Here is a 16,024-nt window from a genome sequence, read left to right as displayed (position 1 = left end):
GGAGATATGTTCAGGTCCTTTTGTTTCCTTTTTAGCTTTCTATCATCTCTTTCAATGGTGTATAAATGTTGTTTATGTGTAATTATGTATATATATATATATAAAATTAAATGTGTAGTTACATTACGTATTTAAATTTGACTATTACTTAGACTTACATCTCTTTTCCCATAAACAGCGATCAGGGTAAATGTCAACTGATAACTATTTTTGCCAGTTCAATTGTCTTAATCTTTATTGATCTGCTTGATCGATCAATATTCCTATTCCACTAGGAGCTGTAGGTGATAATTTCTTCCTCCATTTCCACATCAAAACAATGAGGTAGGTTGGTCTGAGATGTGAACCTGGTTCTCCCTAGTATAGTCCAAAATCTTAGCCAATACATGCTTCCTACACAAAGGTCCTAGCAGAGAAGTGGTCTTACCAGTGAAGCCTCGGCCTCTGCCCTGAGGTGGAACTGGCCCAAAGTGCCGAGGATAAATAGAAGCTGGATAGAAAGGCATGGCAGGTGGCGGTGGGAAAGGGAGTGGATGGTTTTGCCTGGAGAAATTTAAGCCTTCAAGGATGCTCTGGCGCATCTTTTCTACCTTGGCAGCTTGTTCAGCCTACAACAAACAATATGGGAAAAACATAGTTATATTATGAATATAAATCAAGCATATGCATACATTTCTAAATGACATTTTTGAAAGCAGCCAGCCAGGTAACTGATGATATTTACAAACATTAAACATTAGGGGACAGAAAATCAAGACATCAATGAATTATCTCCCTGTAACATAAAATTAAGGGACGCGGTGACTCAGTGGGTTAGGACGCTGAGCTTGTCAATCAGAAGGTCGGCAGTTTGGCGGGTCGAATCCCGAGTGCCGCATAGCAGTGAACGCCTGTTACTTGTCCCAGCTTCTGCCAACCTAGCAGTTCGAAAGCACGTAAAAAATGCAAGTAGAAAAATAGGGACCACTACGGTGGGAAGGTAACAGCGTTCCGTGCGCCTTTGGTGTCTAGTCATGCCAGCCACATGACCATGGAGACGACCTCAGACAAATGCTGGCTCTTCGGCTTTGAAACAGAAATGAGCACCACCCCCTAGAGTTGGAAACGACTAGCACACATGTGCGGGGGAACCTTTACCTTTACCTAACATAAAATTATTTCTCATATAATGTTTTATTTTCTTAACCAAGTATTTAAAGCAATATATCCTCTGTTCGTTGTTTATAAAAAGTTTGTCAGAATACCCAGACTGATTTGCAAGTTTTAAAAATCTTTCAAAATAGTATACACAAAATTTGGATTATTTGAATTTTAGTTGTACAGGAATGTCAAAGAAAGAAAGGGTCCCCTGTATGTGAAACATACCATCCCCACCTGTTTGAAAACTTTTTTAAAAAAACACTGCATCCAAGTTAACAACAAAAAAAAGAGCAGAATCTGGATCACTTATGTCAGGGGTGTCAAACTGCTGGCCCACGGGCCGGACACGTCATGAAGAAACTGCGCCCACCCCATTGCCGGCAATGGAGAAAAAGCTCCAATACGTTGCACAATGTCACGAGTTTGACATGTCTGACTTTATGTGGTAAAAAGCAAATACAAAATTGGTATGTTTCACAGATCACCCACATATGCTCATACTGTATACCAAATTGCTACAAATTAACATTTGTTAGCACACAGACTCATGAATTTGAGAAGGGTGGCCATTTAAATGGAAGTAAATTTTAAAACAATACTCTTCCAAATCAACTAAAATCACCATTTTAAGGATATGAAAAATCAAGGATTAACCCCTTTACTTGCATACAGACCTACTTATAGCAATCTACATTCAAGCAAGCTTTTAGCATGATACAACCTATCAGATAAATAATACATTTTATTATGTTTAATTATACATTTGCCCTTGGGCTAAAATCCTCTGCCTACAAATGAATTTGAGCTCATTACCAAAAACAATCACACCGATCTTCTACCTATTTGTCCATACACATACACATTCAATTAGACATCACACCCATCACAGGACCAACATTACCTGACCATCACAGAGGTCAATGAGGGGAGCTTTCTCCCGGCTTGCTTTGATGAGCTTGGTCTGGAACAATTTCCCATCAAAGTACATCCATGGACAACAATGCTCCCATGGAATTGGCTGCCCACAAGCATCATTGGCAAACAATGCCATGTCAACACCACTCATGAACAATGCTGAGAGCTGAATTCCTCGAGGATCTAGGTTTTCAATCTTAAAAACAAAAGTGTAGAACTTTATTGGTTAAAGTCTATACAAGGATTGAAGATTAAAGAATTAAACTATAGACAAAGTGTTAAAATAGATTTATATAATACTTTTTAAAAGATACAGGCATGAATTTTTGCAGTCACTGCAGTTAAGCAGTTAGTTTTGTTTAGAACTCTGAAACAGCCCATATATCCTAAGTTTGCTTAGCTATTCTCTGTACATTAGTGAGAAATACCACAGGAATTTTTGAGTGCAGACGAATTTGGAAATTGTGTATTAATATTCACAGTATTTAGCCAACTAAGGCTTAATTCCGCACCTCACCCAAAGCTAAGCAGAATAAAATTGGTTAGTACCTAGATAAGAGAATTAGTAGGAAAACTACACCAGAGCTATAAGGTATACTGGGAAAAACTATTATGGAAGACGTTATAGCATTTCAATATTGCCAAAATACATGGGTGTGTCTGTGGAGTCATACCTGACTTAACAGAGCCTCTAACTTTCTTCCATCACTAGCCCATTACAAAAGAGACATTTGCACATCTAAAATAGCAATCCATGTTATTAGGATGTCTGTCTCTCTCTTTTGCCAATCCTGCACAAGTCTGACTTTAAGAAGAGATGCTTGTCCCTCCCCTACCAGAGAAGGAGCCTTAAGTTATTTAAAGATAGACAGACTGCAGTACCGGGACTACATGAGGTTTCCAAACCCTCTTTTTGTACCCACCGAAGTCCACTTTTACCATCACAGCTGAAAATTAATGCCTCAAAACATGAAAACTAAAAGACACGCCTAAATTGCATAAAATAGACAAAATTACGAGTTCAAAAACAAAATCCCCACAAGTTCCGTTCATATCTGCAATGCTGTTCTCTGCTGCGTTGATTCTCCCCAATACCTGCTGTCTGTAGATACTGAAGTCACCCATGCTTGCTTTAGTTATTGGAATATAGCATATCTATCACCTCTTTCAAAGGAATAAAATTTGTCCCAATTACTGACAATCCTGAACAATTGTGTGATTAGTTTAGCTATAGCACTGCTGCTGTGATAAAGCTGAAGGAAAAAATATCCCAGAGGCAGGGAAAAATTCAATGCCTTAGTAGGCAAGAAAAAAACTGATGTAATTGTAGAAAAAGCTTGTACAGACACATTATGGAAATTAATGATGCAAATCACTATCCCTACTAACAGAATAGCAAATATCTGAAGTAAAGGTTTAGGCATATCCTTTTTTGTCATCTTAAGTACAATATTTAGCAACATTAATAAACATAATGCATGTCTTCACATTTTTTAATTAAGTCTATGGAGCAAGGCTGCTATTATGAAAGAAAATCGGGGTAGCTTTCTAGCCAAACCCAATTATTTCTCTCCTTTCCTCAGTTAAAAACCAGAGGAACTGTCACTTTGTACAACTGATGGATGACCCACTGTTCAGACTCCTCAGGAAGCCCAAGATATGACTGGATTTTCTAGACAGAGAAAAATAGCTTAGAACTATTTTATATGTGAAAGAATTCTAATAGTCTATTGTAGGGTTAAGCAAGTTTTTCAGGTTGGTCAGGGAATGTTTGATTCTTGAAACTTTGCTGCATGTATTCTCAAAAACTGGCTGCCACGAGTAGAGGCTTTCTTATTTATAAAATGGGTGCCAAGGGTGAAGATTTTCCTAATTATAAAATGGCTGCTACTATAGGAGGGCTTACCAAATCACAAACAAACAAAAAATTTTGTCAAATAGTACGGTCTGCAAAATCTCTTTAGCTTTGGGTAGCAGGAAGATAGACATCTAAATTTAGCATAGAGCTACATTTACCTGCCATTTTTGTTTTCTAAGAATGTCTGTGGCGACTGCACGGAGGACAGAGACATGATCCTAAGAAAAATGAAGCTAATGCTGGAGCTGTCATTTCTTTAAAATGCAAGGAATCCTTTAAAAATTAAAGATAAGAAGATATCCATAAACACTGGTAGTTTGGAGTACCATAACTATCTCTGATATAGTTTACAGAACTGAATCAACAATTGTATTATCAAGTTTTCCTCTTGGAAAGAGAGAAGGAAATATTTTTGTCTGTTCTTTGCCTTGCTGTAGCTCTGGAAACACACATTGAAGGATTTGTACAGAATGGGAAGTAGCTTTGGGAAGCAGGAGATGTTAACAATCAGTTCCTTTCACCTTCCATTAGCAAAGGTTTCCAACAGCCCAAAGACTCTTCCATTGTCATAGGTATATATTTGGATTTCACCTGTCAAATGTTAATTCCATTTACACTGGTACAACAATCCATCAATATCAGCCTATGTTTTGAAACTGGACAGTAACTAGATGCTATGAAAAAGTTTTAGACTTCAACATCCACACATCCTAACCAGCACAGGCACTGACCAAGCTATCTAGGAAATACAAGTAGTTGAAGTCTAATACATTTGAAGGGAACAACTGATTAGGCCAGAACATTCAAATGTAGTTTAATGTATGTCAGGGATGGGTTTACCAAACAAGAGAAGTTAGATCAGATTTTCAAAGTACTTCCAATGTCTCCTATACAAAGAAACTTATGGTGACAGTGTCGTAACTGCAATAAATACAGTAGCATTATGAAAATGAAGTCCTATATGATGTGCAAAGCATGCCATAAATATTATATAGCATGCATTACTATTGACCGAAAAATGTATTTTACTTCTGTCAAACCTAGCTTGCTAATAAAATAGACTGTGTATACATAATTATTCTACATGCTTGAATTTTGAAAATGAAAGTACAGGTCAACAAGATGAATTCAGCCTTTTATTGTTGGACAAAATTTGAGATTTACTGTCATCCAGTATGATTCTTTTCCAAGTCACTCACCTGTAATTCTAAGCTCATACTGATTTAACTGGGGTAATTTACATTCAGAATACAAATACTGCCTTACTGGGTCTGGCCAATGATCAATTTAGCCCAGCATCCTGTCTTCAACGCTAGCCTATATCAGACGATAGAGCCATGGTGTGAGGTAGGCCTCCCTAAGGAAGTACAAGTTGTTAGCAGGAAAGCAGTGAGCGGTTGCTGAGAAAAAGACAGAAAAGGGGGGAAGGGGAGGAAAGGGAAGTTCTACAGAAAGAAGCAAGACAAGCAAAAACAAAAATTACCTATATAGATGGGACAAAATCTTCATCAAAAAGTTCAGTTTAACAAAAAGGAAAAAAAATCACAAACTCTTTCTGCTGAATGATTTGAATGTTACTATTTTCTAAATATGAGAATCTTCTGAGATTATACATTAATTATGTCTTATATGAGACTTTCCAAAATAACCTTGGGAATGGAAAATGATATTCATGGTTTCTAACAACATGGGTATAACCATATTTGGGTTCCTTGGTAAAAGGGGCCAATTCAAATAACTTTTTAAGAAACTGACTGAAAAATACCGTTTTAAATAAACCCACCAAAAACTGGATGAAGTCCAGGGTGGAATTCTCTCCTCTCTGCTGCCCTATTTCAGTGGAGGAAATGCAGACATTTTCAGCTGAAAGTGCCAAATACTTGTACTTCAAACTTTTACTTGAAAATCAGATTTTTATAAATAAAAGCTGTACACATACCCTTGTACAGATCCTTTAGCCTATCACATATTTATTTAAACATTTTAATTATGAATGTCATTTCCATTAAGGAATTGTATCTGGTTATTGACAAAGTAGGGGGACAAATTAAAAATTAACTTATTTAATTTTCATTACAAAGTATTTGGGGACTTTAAAGCAAGCCACATGAATACATTTAAATCAAAAATGGGTAAATAGTGTTTTTCTAAGAATTTTGAAAAATAATATCTTGGAGATATCATTAATTCTTAGGTGATGTGCTAATTAAACAACAGTTCTTAAATACAACAAGAGCTCTCAGTATCTACCATGCATCCATCTATAAATATTTTACTGAAAATGGATGCTCAATCTATTTGAACAAGGCTATGAATGAATTTTAAAATGTGGTAGTAAATTATCATTTTAATAATATTAATGTAATTACTTTAAATGGAAAAATTCAAATGAAAATGAAAACTGGTAATAGGATTTAATTCTACCCATCCCATTACTGTATAGTCTACTGGTAATCATGATCAATATACCTAAGGAACAATTTCTCTGATATTATTTATTTAGGAGTACATATGTGGAGGTGGAATCTTGTGGAGCCATGCAGGTATTCTTCAGGAAAAGATAAAATAAAATGAAAGTGATGATTTAAAGGTTAGATGTCTGAAAGCCATTGATATAAAACAAAAATAAATACATTAATCAGGTAAAGAAAAGCAAAAAAAACCCAGCACATTTCCTTTGAAAATTGAAGCAGATTTCATTATCTGCAAGTTATTACTGAGCTGGTGTTGAAGGCAGAAACTCTTCCTGTCCACATACTATTTTGATGAGCGTGTGGATGAAAATAGAAAATACTGACAAAAGAAAATGATACTGTTTTGCAAAGCGCTTGAATTAATAAGAATTAAATGCTCCACAAAGGCCAACTTCAGAAGTCACCTTTAGTTCCTGCAGTTGGTCAGGTTCATAGAGTTTTGGAGATAAAGCTTGAGCCAAGAAGGCATCAAGTTCTTGGCGACGAAGTATCCGAACTCCATGCCACTGCACCATATATCTACAAAGACAAAGTACCTTGGGTAAATAATTTCTGAAAAGTTGTAATACTTCTGATGTTTGTATACAATAATGTTTAAATAAGGTATAGCATTAATTAAAGCACTATAATTACATCCAAACTGGACCCAAACTATTGAAGTGGAAAATTTAGCCTATGGAGCAAGAGGCAGAAAAGTCAAAAACTGCTCCAGAGCCCATAGCATAATCTAGAACAGGCATGTCAAACCCACAACATCACATGACATCGTGTAACGAATCACAACTTTTTCCCTATTGCTGGCAATGGGGTGGGCGTGGTTTCGTTAAATTAATTAATCTAACTAAAATTATTTAATCTAACTAAAATTATGGCAGAAGAGGCTTAAAACGGTCTGAAACTAAACTAAGGACGTAATTTTCAATGCTAGAATGAAACCATCCTGGCTGTTCTCTATTTTATTCACTTGACCTATTTTCAACCTATACCCCCATATTTGAATGGATTAAATCCCTAAAATTATTCTCTTTTAACTAATCTGTTTATTCCATTCTCCCTAAAAAAAGAAATGATGCTTTGTTGCCTTCTCCACCCCAACAGGTCTTTCCATATAATTCTCTCAACAGTTTTGTAAAGTAAACTGAATAACAAACTTTTGCGTCTTAATTTGCTTTGTGTTTAGTCTAGAGAAAAATGTCAGTTCTATTACTTATTTATGCTGTAAATTACATCTTTATCTTTATTAGACTTATATACCGCCCTTCTCCCGTAGGACTCAGGGCGGTTCACAAGGTTTTATTAAAATAACAATACAACAATTACAAAAATTAAAAAGAGTTAAAATAATTACATTTAAACCTTGAATAAATATAAAACCCCAATTGAAATCCAATTTAAAACCCCAATTAATACTCTCAGTCCAGACCAGAAAGCTCAAAGAGCCAAGTCTTCAGGTCCTGGCGGAATGAGCGAAGGTCAGGGGCAGTCCTAAGCTCTACGGGCAGCTGGTTCCAAAGGGCCGGCGCACCCACAGAGAAGGCCCTCCCCCTGGGCGCACAGGACGAAGGGAGCTTGATGCTGAAAAGTTATATCAATAAAACAATAACATTCTTACCTAATTACATATATACAGCATTATCAAGAGGAAATTTTATCATAAGTTAACATTAATCACTAATATACTCACCTTAATACACAACAGAGCACCATTAGGTGAGTGGGCACATTAGTTGGATTTAGCATTGCTGGTGTGTCTGACCTCATACAGGCCAGGAATGCCCTCATTCGTCGATTCTTGTCCTCTACTGCTTTCCCCAACCAAAGCTTCTTCAAATTGGGGCAAGTCCATTCCCTAAATGCAAGAGCTTCCACTAACTCGGGAGTCTGGGGAGACTTTCCTTTGTAAGCAGCCCATTCCTTAATTATCACCGGTAAGACTGCAGAATTTTTTTAAAAAGGAAACAAAATAGTTTGTGCACAAATACTGTTTTGCCAATATCTTTTGTCAGTATATTTTATTTGCATTTATAACATTTAGACTTATTGCGAATCAACCACAAAAGATTTGCTTTCTTGCACTGAACCTGAACTCCACTTGTATTCATCTACTTCTTTTCTTTCTCTGTCTTTATGGCAAAGTGATCCCATAAACTGATTAAATCAGTTTTTGACTCCCCACCACTCACTTGGAGCCCTTACGCCTGAGAATGCTATGTGTTAGCTCCAACTAAAATCAGATGCAAATGTTTAGATTCTAGTGTCTATGGAAATTCTCATTCATCCAAGTCATTGTTGTCCCAAAGGTGCTTTTTCACCTGTATTTATTGTATTCTTCTGGAAAGGAGCACAGTTTAATGAAAGGAAGATGCATAGCCGTTCTGTCTGTTTCTTCTTTTCAGAAGAGTGATTACTGGCACAACCAGTGATATTCATGAAATTTTTGTCACCCTTCAAAAAAGGGCCATTTAAAATCTAATTAAACTCCAACCCATTATTGCTCTGATAAGTTCAAAGCTTGATTTGATAAGGATTGTGTTCAAGCCAAAGCTATAGTAACTGCAGCTTATATAAATGCCAAGTTCCATAACCTACTTTCTCATGAATTTTTTTCTTTTACTAAAAAAAGGTTACAGAAAATGTTCAAGAGGAAGAGCAAATTAGTGAGCAAATTAGTGTAATAAATAATAGTGATCATCTATTCTGGCATCTTGTTTCTCTCTCTTTAGATAAATGTTGCTCCTGTCCTTTAATGGTTTAATCTCTTCTGAGTCCTGGATAAAATATTTTGGCAACCTATTCACTGCTCCTTTTGATAGGGATTCTCTTGGTACCCCTTCATCTGCTTCTCTGCCCTAACTTACCCCTGGTCTCACAACTAGAAATTAGAACAAACAAACAAAAACTCTAAAATTTGTATTTGAAAAGTGGCAAAAGTCCAGCTAAAAGTATGATTTTGCCAGATGTGCTTAAAATAAATCTAGACGGATAGACCATGTGTTAACCCCCATTCCTGCCATTAATAACTTGATCTGTTCCCAAAGAGTAGCTTAATTCTATCACTCTCTCATTATACAATGAAGTGGTTTGTTCCTATTTAACGTGGGGATGGTATATAACTAGAATATTGTCAGAAATTTTATCAGAACAATTACTGTACATTTATTTTAGGAACAAGTAAGGACAAATCTAGTAAATTATATCAAATTGTGGCTACGCAAACTTTATACAATCAAAGATCTTCATTCCAGTTAAAAGTGAAAATAATACTAGTTTAAATTTATAAATTGGAATGTAGCATCATACAAGACATTCAACAAAGCAAAGCAATTCTCTAGATTGGACTGTTCTATGATTCCCAGGTCACTGAATTTATCAAATACAGAAAGTATGTATGTTTCTTTATAGCCAAGTATGCTGCAACTTTGTAAATGATATAACTGATATTTCTGTACAAATTCAAGTGACAGTCACAATAAGACTAGTATGTAGCTGTCAAGGCTTTATATTTTTTTTAAAATGCCATATAAGAAACAAAAGATTATTTCAGGCTGTGCAAAATTCATGTATTATTTTAGCTACATTTGGAGCTTAAGAGACTGAAATATGTTGATTTGTTCAAAAGTAGCTTAAATGAAAATAAAGAGAATTGTACCTAAAACATGATAATGCATTCTTTTCAAAATATCAGCAACTTCCCTTGCATCATTGACTAAAAACTAATGGGAAATAATGTAACTATTAAACTTGGATGCAGCCCTGGTTCTGGCAGCTCATGAGAAAGAAATGAATCATGTATTTTATAAGCACGATATAAACTATTTGAAGAAAAAGTAGTTTTATGCCCCCCACAATAATTTAAGTTATATGGTAAGAATGTATAGACCAGGGGTAGGCAACCTCGGCTCTTAAGACTCATGGACTTCAACTCCCAGAATTCCCGAGTCAGCTACGCTGACTCAGGAATTCTGGGAGTTGAAGTCCATGAGTCATAAAAGTGCCGAGGTTGCCTACCCCTGGTATAGACTAATATCACATGCCTACTTGATACTACTGAAATGTAACTTTCATTATTCCAATTTGAAGCATTTAGAAAAATACATAGTTTTAAATGTTATCTCTTCCTGGCTATAGACAGCCTATGCAAAATTGTCCATACTCCTGATGAATATTCAGCCATTGCAACCAATCCAGGATACAGGGCCCAGTTTATTGGGTGTGATGTTTACTGTATCTTATTATTTAAAAAAATATTGCAGTGCTTCTAGAGTTTGTCCAGAGCATGATTCAAAATGCTGAATTAACCTTCCAAACCTTGAGGTGCTACCTGCTGTTTAAATATTGCTTCATATTCCCAAATTCTTGTATTATAGATACAAGAAATATAGAAATGTTGAGCAACTGGAAAATAAACTATGCCGTCAAATTACAGTTTTTTATATTTGCAAATTGAAATCACAATTTATTTTACATCGTAACAGATGCAAACAACAGATTAGTGATGTTTCAAGTGAATTCACCATTACAATAAAAGACAAATACATACATTCAGGAGGAAGTCTGTTCTTTCTAAAAGCCAGCCTCTCTGTCTTTTTTCTGCTTTCTGCCAAACTAAACAGGACTCCATAAACATACTGACGAACTGGCCTATAAAGAAGAGCAGCAGGAGGCAGGTCTTTGTTGGCTTCATCTTCAATAGAAACTGCAATTTTAATCTCACCCTGTAGATGAACAAAATGATGAGCAGCTTTTAGGGATCTTATTTATGGCATGGTATCTTTCCTGCTGAAAGATGTACTTAGCTTTCAGTAAATAATTCTATGACACACAAATGGTACTTAGAACCTTAATACATATTTTGTTTTATGAACAACCCAAGGTTCAAAATTTGGTTCCTTGTTTCTTTAGTATTTACAAATAATTTTAATACCCCAACCTCATTCGCCACTGTCCTTTTAATTTCCACTTCAGTTTACCTAATTTCATGTCTTGTTTGTACATAAATGTTTATAATATAGCTATGTTGCTAAAATCTAATTCTACAAAGCCACTGCTTTCAAGTAAGTATATTAAAAATGTAGATCTCACTGAAAAGGAGTGTGATTAACTGAAAATAAACTGAAGAGGCAGCTTTGAGACTTGTCCTGGGTGAAAAATGCGGACTTAAAAACAACCTAACATAAAATTTGTTTTGTATCAATACATTCTATATATTAGTCAAAGAATCAAATCAAAATAATGTCAGCAATTAGGGAATAATTAAATTTCACCTATAGGAAGCTCTTCATTTGAAATGGATTTGGGTAATAATGAACTGTGTAAAGAGCCTATATTCATACAAAACTTGGAGCATATCAACTAGAAATGCATATGTTACCAAAATATATGAGTGTAAAGGTTCCCCAACTCCCCAAAAAATAATTGACAAAAGGGGGAATCCACTTTTTCAGGTTCACATAACTAATTCATGCATGGAAATATAACAAGAAAAGCAAAGTTGAACCTTTCCAATGGAAAATCATTCAATATTTGATACTGAATGCTTTTCCATAGATACTTGATATTACAAATGTGGAGATCAGATCTCACTCACATTTGATCAGCTTTCTCCACTATTTTCCCTGCATTAGAGCAGACCTCAAGAGCTGCCCAACACACATCCTTGAGTCAAATTGTGAGACGAATCATCCTCAATGGTTCCACAAGATTGGAGAAAAATAGGATGAGAAATAAGTAGTTCTCCTGTTTAATCATTCATACACTGTTCAGAATTTGGAATGTCACTACTTAAAAGATATTTTGCTATTCACAATAACCTCCATAAATTCATCCATCAAGACAAATGGCATGGTGCTGGAAGTACACTGTCAAAGGAATCCCACGTTCTTTTAAAAAGTACAACGTAAAGTGAATAACTGTGAACAAAAAATATTGTTCATTTTACTGAATCAAATTTTCTCCCACATATAGACTAAAAGCAAGAGGTAACAGTAATCTCTTTGGAATTCCTTGTCTTGTCTGAAAATCTTACCTTGGTTAGGACATGAAATATGTAGGGATACATTAACCCTTTTTTGTGTCTGTGTTCTGCTACTCTTAATACTTCGGGTGCTACAGGAGGTAATGGAGGAGTGGTAATATCCATATGGTTCCTGGTGGGCATTGACAACAAACATGGGATTTGTGAACTACTGGTTTGGTTCCCTTTAACTTCAGCTGCCTGATTTCCTGAAGAAACAGTAGAGGAACCTTCCACCTACAATATACAATAAAGTCATTTTGAACCAGGGAAACAGTTTTACGAGAATGACAAAATACTGTGAAATCTTAAGAGCCAGAAGGCTGTTAATCACATTTACAGAAAACAGAACCAACAATCCAATTCAATTTTATAGTACAGAAGACTAGAACCTGACAATGAAGAGACTGTGTCTTGATAATGACTTCATTCTTCTATAATTCTATAATATTCATGAGTGATATATCTTAAAACACAGCTCAAACAGTTTGAATTCCTTGTTTTGAATCTCACATCTGAAATAAAGGTCCTAAACTTCTAACATTTTAATATTTTATCAAAATTAATATTTTGATAAAAATTGAATTGCCATTGATGTGTATCAAGTGCTGTTGCTTTTATTCTGCATTCTTTATTTTAATTTTTAAGAAGTGATCCATTTTCAACTGACTGAACCAATTTATGGATTAGAGAAGCAGGGATGGCAGCTTCACTGCCAATGGGGGAAAGAAATCTTGATGTTAGACCAAATGCTAAAAGCCTTGACCATCCACTGTGTAAGGTGAGGTCAGTGCTTCTTCTTTTTTTTTTGCATTTATGCATGTTTTTGCATTATGCATAAAATTAACTGGAAACCACTGCACGTTTTTCAACACTAGATTTAAAGGTATCAGTTCTAACCATTACAAAGTAGACTTGAGGGGGAAGAAAGGTATGAGAGAAAAAAAAACTAAAGCAGGATGTCGCCTCTCTGATTTAAAAGGTAAAGGTAAAGGTTCCCCTGCACATGCGTGCTAGTCGTTTCCAACTCTAGGGGCCGGTGCTCATCTCCGTTTCAAAGCTGAAGAGCCAGCGCTTGTCCGAGGATGTCTCCGTGGTCATGTGGCCGGCATGACTAGACGCCAAAGGCGCACAGAACGCTGTTACCTTCCCACCGTAGTGGTCCCTATTTTTCTACTTGCATTTTTACGTGCTTTCGAACTGCTAGGTTGGCAGAAGCTGGGACGAGTAACAGGCGCTCACTCTGTTACACGGCACTCGGGATTCAACCCGCCAAACTGCCGACCATCTGATTGACAAGCTCAGCGTCCTAACCCACTGAGTCACCGCGTCCCTCTCTGATTTAGGACTGTGTAATTGCTAGGGAAAGGCAAGGGAGAAAAAGAAAGATATGCCCAATTAAATGCAGAATTCCAAAGAATAGCTAGAAGAGATAAGAATGCCTTCTTAAATGAACAATGCAAAGAAATAGAAAAAAACAATAGAATAGGGAGGACCAGAGATCTTTTCAAGAAAATTGGAGAGATGAAGGGAACGTTTAATGCAAAAATGGGCATGATAAAGGACCAAAATGGCAGGGACCTAACAGAGGCAGAAGAGATTAAGAAGAGGTGGCAAAATTACACAGAAGAACTATACAAGAATGAGCTTAATGTCCCTGATAATCACAATGAGGTGGTCACTGACCTCGAGCCAGACATCCTAGAATGTGAAGTGAAGTGGGCCTTAGAAAAGCTGAGCAACAACAAAGCTAGTGGAGGTGACAGTATTCCAGCTGAGCTATTCAAAATCTTAAAAGACGATGCAGTAAAAGTGCTACACTCAATTTGCCAGCAAATTTGGAAAACTCAACAGTGGCCACAGGATTGGAAAAGATCAGTTTACATTCCAATTCCAAAGAAAGGCAGTGCCAAGGAATGTTCAAACTATCGCACCATTGCACTCATTTCTCATGCTAGTAAAGTTATGCTTAAAATTCTACAAGCTAGACTCCAGCAGTATGTGGATCGAGAACTACAAGAAGTACAGGCAGGATTTCGAAGAGGCAGAGGAACTAGAGATCAAATTGCTAACATACGCTGGATCATGGAGAAAGCTAGAGAGTTCCAGAAAAACATCTACTTCTGCTTCATTGACTATGCTAAAGCCTTTGATTGTGTGGATCATAACAAACTCTGGCAAGTCCTTAAAGAGATGGGCATACCAGACCATCTTATTTGTCTCTTGAGAAACCTATATGCAGGCCAAGAAGCAACAGTGAGAACTGGACACGGAACCACTGATTGGTTCAAAATTGGGAAAGGAGTCCGGCAAGGCTGTATACTGTCACCTTGCCTATTTAACTTATATGCAGAGCACATCATGAGAAAGGCAGGGCTAGATGAATCAAAAGTTGGAATTAAGATTGCCGGAAGAAACATCAACAACCTAAGATATGCAGATGATACCACTCTAATGGCAGAAAGTGAAGAGGAACTAAAGAGCCTCTTGTTGCGAGTGAAGAAGGAGAGTGCAAAAGTTGGGTTGAAACTAAACATTAAGAAAACCAAGATCATGGCATCTGGCCCTCTCAATTCCTGGCAAATAGATGGGGAAGAAATGGAGGTAGTGACAGATTTTATTTTCCTGGACTCCAAGATCACTGCAGATGGGGACTGTAGTCAAGAAATTAAAAGACGCTTGCTCCTGGGGAGGAAAGCCATGGCAAATCTAGACAGCACACTAAAAAGCAGAGATATCACCCTGTCAACAAAAGTGCATATAGTCAAGGCTATGGTCTTCCCAGTTGCAATGTATGGCAGTGAAAGCTGGACCATAAGAAAGGCTGAGCGCCAAAGAATTGAAGCCTTTGAACTATGGTGCTGGAGAAGACTCCTGCGAGTCCCTTGGACTGCAAGGCGATCAAACCGGTCAGTCCTAGAGGAGATCAACCCTGACTGCTCTTTAGAAGGCCAGATCCTGAAGCTAAAACTCAAATACTTTGGCCACCTAATGAGAAGGAAGGACTCACTGGAGAAGAGCCTAATGCTGGGAAAGATTGAGGGCAATAGAAGAAGGGGACGACAGAGAATGAGGTGGCTGGATGGAGTCACTGAAGCAGTAGGCGTGAGCTTAAATGGACTCCAGAAGATGGTAGAGGACAGGAAGGCCTGGAGGAACATTGTCCATGGGGTCGCGATGGGTCGGACACGACTTCACAACTAACAACAACAACAACAATTGCTAGGGGTGGTGATGATACATCCTATACTAAGTATTTCTATATGGTGAATCATGGTCAAATTCCCACAGCCTTTTCGGATAATAGACTAAGCCTTCCTTTTTTTTAAAGAAGATATCTTGGCTAAGTGATTTTCTTATCAGTAAAAAAACTGATTTTAAAAACTTGCATTAATCATGTTCTTTAGCAGGAACAGCTGAACTGGGACACCTAACAAGACTCAATTTCATAAACTAGTATTCTTAGATAAGCCAAATTTTAAAGAAAACTGGTTTATTACATTTTCTGAATGAACGTATTGTACTTTGTTTTTCCATTTGTGCCCATGCCACAATAAACATTATTCTCAGCAGGAAAAGGAAAATAAACCTGGTTACATACTGCAGTTATTTGTTTGGTGCCGT

General features: G+C 36.7%; 1 protein-coding gene across 1 annotated transcript in view; it reads right to left on the bottom strand.

Moving 5' to 3' along the window:
- FAM120A (family with sequence similarity 120 member A) overlaps positions 1-16,024 on the bottom strand; it is an 81,461-nt gene that overhangs the window by 14,628 nt on the left and 50,809 nt on the right. The window contains exons 9-14 of the mRNA XM_083352227.1: positions 12,413-12,637; positions 10,928-11,102; positions 8,072-8,321; positions 6,792-6,906; positions 2,042-2,251; positions 428-608 (exon numbers count right to left, since the gene is read on the bottom strand). Coding sequence (XP_083208353.1) covers positions 428-608; positions 2,042-2,251; positions 6,792-6,906; positions 8,072-8,321; positions 10,928-11,102; positions 12,413-12,637 — 1,156 coding nt within the window. The remainder of the gene's footprint in view (positions 1-427; positions 609-2,041; positions 2,252-6,791; positions 6,907-8,071; positions 8,322-10,927; positions 11,103-12,412; positions 12,638-16,024) is intronic.

Source organism: Vipera ursinii (assembly GCF_947247035.1).
Source record: "Vipera ursinii genome assembly, chromosome: 2".
Lineage (NCBI taxonomy): Eukaryota > Metazoa > Chordata > Lepidosauria > Squamata > Viperidae > Vipera > Vipera ursinii.
This window is presented reverse-complemented; position numbering and strand designations above follow the sequence as displayed.